At 41.0% G+C, this 5,000-nt stretch overlaps 1 protein-coding gene across 10 annotated transcripts in view; it reads left to right on the forward strand.

Annotated features, from left to right (window-relative positions):
* Positions 1-5,000, forward strand: part of LOC123512842 (forkhead box protein P1-like) — a 697,058-nt gene that overhangs the window by 463,165 nt on the left and 228,893 nt on the right. Inside the window, exon 3 of one of the 10 annotated variants that reach the window (XM_045269459.1) lies at positions 970-1,017. The exons of the other annotated variants lie outside the window; for them this stretch is intronic. Coding sequence (XP_045125394.1) covers positions 970-1,017 — 48 coding nt within the window. The remainder of the gene's footprint in view (positions 1-969; positions 1,018-5,000) is intronic. 10 annotated transcript variants of the gene reach the window in all.

Raw genomic sequence — 5,000 nt, forward strand, 5'->3', positions numbered from 1 at the left:
GTGGCATAGAAGAGAAGAATTTAACTCTCTACTCTCTCTTTCTTCTAGTTTTTGTATGCTTCGAAACATTTATCTATTTAATTTTTGAAGTGAGCTTAGTGGTGACAAATAAAGGGTTGAGTTCTAAGTCTTCATTTTTTTTTTCTCGTTTAGATTCACTTTTTCACTTTTTCGTTTTATTCTTTTTTTTTTTTGTGAAATTTTAAACAATGACAATTTTTCTCAAGAACAAGATTTTTTTTTTCACACCAAAACATTTTCTTCTTTATTCTAATGTCTATTTTTTTTTTTTAGCAGAATTTTTATGTTCAATGACTGGAATTGTATCTTGTTTTGGTTTATGTTGCTGTTATTGTTATATTTTTTTTATTGTGGTGTAACTTTGTCTTGTTTTGGTTTTTTTTCATACCAAGACATTTTTTATCTTTCTTTGCCAAAATTCAAAAGGAAAGAACTTGTTTTTCTTATTATGACGATATTGTTTTTCTTCTTTTTCTTTGATATTCTGCAATAACATTTTCTTCATTGCAGTGTGACTTTTAGGTTTGAGGTTAAGTGTTACAACGAAAACAATCAGGAATCTGTGACTTCCCTTCATTTATTCATCTATTTTTTGTATTAAATCTTCAGACTTGTGGTTTTGGGGTGAAGGGTTTGGGAATTGAGAAGAAGAAAAAAATTATAATGATAGTTTCCAAATGTTCTGTCTGGGTTTCTTTTTTCAACACTTTCCTTGAAAATTTTAAGACTCTTTCCTTGTTTTTGCATTAACCTGGCCATGTCTTATCCAAAATAGCCACCACCATTATTACCATTAACGTTTCTCTCCTTCATGTATTACTACCATTATCACCATCATCATTAACCTTACTCTTTCTCTTATCATTATCATCATTAATATTTCTACCATTCCTTCAAGATTACCATTCTCATTAACCTTTCTCTCTCTCTCTCTCTCTCTCTCCGCAGGTACGTGTAATGTCGAGGAAGGAAACACATACATTCTGGAGAGTACTGGTGAGTGTTGCCGCTAGTACTTGTCTGGCGTACCTCTCAAATGCCACTGGTTCCTTTTCTGTTTCTAGCGGAAGATATAAGAGGATGAGGGAGAGTGGAAGTGTTGTTGGTGAAGATTGTGGGATTAACGATGGATTATAGAGCTTCTGGGGTGCGATAAGAAGTGTTACAGTGGGAGATTAGGGGATTAATACACGGTTGAAGGGGTGTTGGAGTGGGATCTGATCGTTTATGTGATATTGGTAAAGGGATTAATGTACTAGATTTAGGATTAAGAGTGTTTTTATCGCGAAGTTTGGGGTTTTCGACGTATTGTGTTTTAAGTCGTCAATTTTTCAGGTTTGTGAAAGTTGTTTAGATTTTGAGGGTAAAGAGATTAAGTTTATTTTTGTGCTATGAATCTTTAGTACGTAAACTTTAGTACTTTTTAACTGAATTTTTATATAGATTAGTGTGGGAATGTTCTGAAACCGCAAAAAGGTGAAAGATTGACAACATTTTTAGTATTACACAACTATAAAGGGATTGATTTGAAGGAACTCGAAAGGAAAACTACAGGAATAATTATATTTTAGTACATTTAACTGGATAATTTGTGTAAGTTAGTATTAAGAGGGTTATTCTAGAGAAGGCCAAAGGGAAACTAAATAAATAACAGCTATGATAACTTACGTGTTGAAATAGCGTATTAAAAACTGAAAGATTGTATTGGAGTTAGGTTAGGTTAGATTAAGTCAAGTTAAATTAAGTTAGCTAAGATCAAGTTAAGTTAGGTTAGGTTAGGTTAGGTTAAGTTGAGTAAGTGTCAGAGCGTACATGATATAAGGGGTGCTAGAGAAACGTACTTAAGGGTGTGTAGGTTGTAATAGGTGTGTTTATGGGGCGTGGCAAGTGGGACAGGAGTGTATGGGGTGTGTGAAGGGGGTGGGGGGGGGCGAGATGTATGCCCGTGTTACGCTGTTATTATTTTCGTGTGAGCATGAAATGGGTCTTGTTTATTCATTTATTATTCAAGTCAGTTTCTCGAAAAAAATACGAGGAAATATGTGTGTGTCTGTGTGTGTGTGTGTGTGTGTGTGTGTGTGTGTGTGTGTGTGTGTGTGTGTGTGTGTGTGTGTGTGTGTGTGTTTGTGTTAATTTTACATAGGGTGGAAGAGCAACTGTGTAACCATTTCTCCTCCTTCCTCCTCCTCCTCCTCCTCCTCTTCTTCTTCCTCCTTCTCAATTAACAATATACCTTGAAGAAAATTGACCCAAACATTGACGATTCAAAATAAAAAAGAAGTACTAATAGGTATCTAAGACTCTAATTGCACAGGTGAGGACGGGGGAGCAATAAATGGATTCCAGGTAACTCGATCTATATTAATTAATGTCTCACGTCATCTAAGCCCGCCAGGTAAGCAGGAAAAAGGCCAGATGTTGCATATTACCTTTGTTACCCTCCCGTCCCTCGTCTACCTTTCGCTTCTCACCTGTTTTACCTGGTCACCCTTCCCAATTTACCTGGTCATAGGAAGAACATCAATATTAATCACCAATAAGTCGGCAATATTTACCTGAATGTGTCTATTTTATTATGCATTTACCTGTTGCCGAAACCTCATTAACCTGGACACTCACGAATTCACCTTTGCTTACCTGTACGAGTAAGTTGTGGTAATTAAGCCTTTAGTTGGACAGGTGAATCATGATTGGGGAAATATCTTTTTGATGCGCACAGGTGAAAGTAGAGGTTAATTATTCAGTTAGAGAAAGCAAGAGTGAAAAAAAATATAAGAAAAGAATCTCTCTCTCTCTCTCTCTCTCTCTCTCTCTCTCTCTCTCTCTCTCTCTCTCTCTATGGTAAATCATTCTCATACATTGATATCTAATTATTGTTATTCTTTTTTCTATATTTGCTTCTGTTTTGTGTATAGGCCTCTCTCTCTCTCTCTCTCTCTCTCTCTCTCTCTCTCTCTCTCTCTCTCTCTCTCTCTCTCTCTCTCTCTCACCCATGAAATGCATTGTTGTCAAACCTGTTTATGCCTTTTTAGTGATTCGCATCCTACCTAATTAGAGGCACAGGTAATCATCCCCCGCGGCTCACCTGTGCGGCCGCCTCAGGTAGCACCAGAGTGGCCAGGCAGACTAATGCTCGCTAAAAGTAGGAATTGAGTGTCTTAGCTCGCGTATGTTTGACGTGAACACCTGTCGCGGAGATTGACTTACCTGTATTTTATCTCGTGGTCTACCTGGCTGTGTGTGTGTGTGTGTGTGTGTGTGTGTGTGTGTGTGTGTGTGTGTGTGTGTGCCTTGTATTAGTCTTCTTCTTCTTCTTTTCACATCAAAGTTCATCTCGCTTGGTCAAATCAGGAACATTTACGATAGAAGTGTGTGTGTGTGTGTGTGTGTGTGTGTGTGTGTGTGTGTAATTTACCTCGGTAGCCTGCTGATCACCCAGCCAGTCTTCCCCATTACGGAGCGAGCTCAGACCTCATAGACCGATCTTCGGGTAGGACTGAGACCACATCAACACACAACACACACCGGGAAAGCGAGGCCACAACCCCTCCAGTTACATCCCGTACCTATTTACTGCTAGGTGAACAGGGGCCACACATTAAGAGGCTTGCCCATTTGCCTCGCCGCTTACCGGGACTCGAACCCGGCCCTCTCGATTGTGAGTCGAGCGTGCTAACCACTACACTACACAGTGTGTGTAATTCACTGTTTGATCTGCTGCAGTCTCAGTCTCTAACGAGACAGCCAGACGTTACCCTACGGAACGAGCTCAGAGCTCATTATTTCCGATCTTGGGATAGGTCTGAGACCAGGCACACACCACACACCGGGACAACAAGGTCACAACTTTTCGATTTTACATCCCGTACCTACTCACTGCTAGGTGAACAGCTACACGTGAGGAGACACACCCAAATATCTCCACCCGGCCGGGGAATCGAACCCCGGTCATCTGGCTTGTGAAGCCAGCACTCTAACCACTGAGCTACCGGGCCATGTGTGTGTGTGTGTGTGTGTGTGTGTGTGTGTGTGTGTGTGTGTGTGTGTGTGTGTGTGTGTGTGTGTGTGTGTGTGTGTGTGTCCGTATGTACGTATCCAACTCTCTGTGCGTCTGAACGATTCTAGAGAAATATTAGAAGAGAGAGAGAGAGAGAGAGAGAGAGAGAGAGAGAGAGAGAGAGAGAGAGAGAGAGAGATGGAACAGCTGTTCAGGGAGAGTAATGGAGGGGGAGGGGGCGTTGATCCCTAGTTACCTGCATTTAGTTAGGTAACAAGTACTAGACCGTTATTCTAGTTAGTTACCTGTCGTGATGAAGTTTGTTTGTTCATTAGACACCAAGTTAGTGGATTATTAATGTTTGTTAATGCGAGTGGTGGGGAGAGAGGGGAGGAGAGAGGGGGTGAGAGGGGTGTTTGGAGAGAGGGAGTGGGTAGGAGGAGGGGTAGATATTGAGGAAGGATTGGAGGAAGAAGATAGAGAGAAGGATGGGAAGGCTTGGAGGAAGAGGAAGAGGTGAGAGAGAGAGAGAGAGAGAGAGAGAGAGAGAGAGAGAGAGAGAGAGAGAGAGAGAGAGAGAGGAGAGAGAACTAAAAGGGAGTGGAAGGGTTAAGGATGGGAGGGGAAGGAAAAAGGGGGAAGAGGAGAAGGTCTAGTGGTGATAGTGAAGGGGAAGGAGGAAGGGAAATGTGTGTGTGTGTGTGTGTGTGTGTGTGTGTGTGTGTGTGTGTGTGTGTGTGTGTGTGTGTGTGCTTTAGTTAATTACTCTATTTATTGTTTAGTTTTGATGGCAGTTTGAGTTTGTTTCCGGAGTACAATCGCTTGAGGGGAGAGAGAGAGAGAGAGAGAGAGAGAGAGAGAGAGAGAGAGAGAGAGAGAGAGAGAGAGAGAGAGAGAGAGAGGAAGCACTAACCTACAAACTTGAGCAGAGAATTTTCACACTAAGCAACAACAAAAGGACAACGATAACAACAAGTAATAA

The sequence above is a fragment of the Portunus trituberculatus genome, chromosome 34, assembly GCF_017591435.1.
Source record: "Portunus trituberculatus isolate SZX2019 chromosome 34, ASM1759143v1, whole genome shotgun sequence".
NCBI classification, from domain to species: domain Eukaryota; kingdom Metazoa; phylum Arthropoda; class Malacostraca; order Decapoda; family Portunidae; genus Portunus; species Portunus trituberculatus.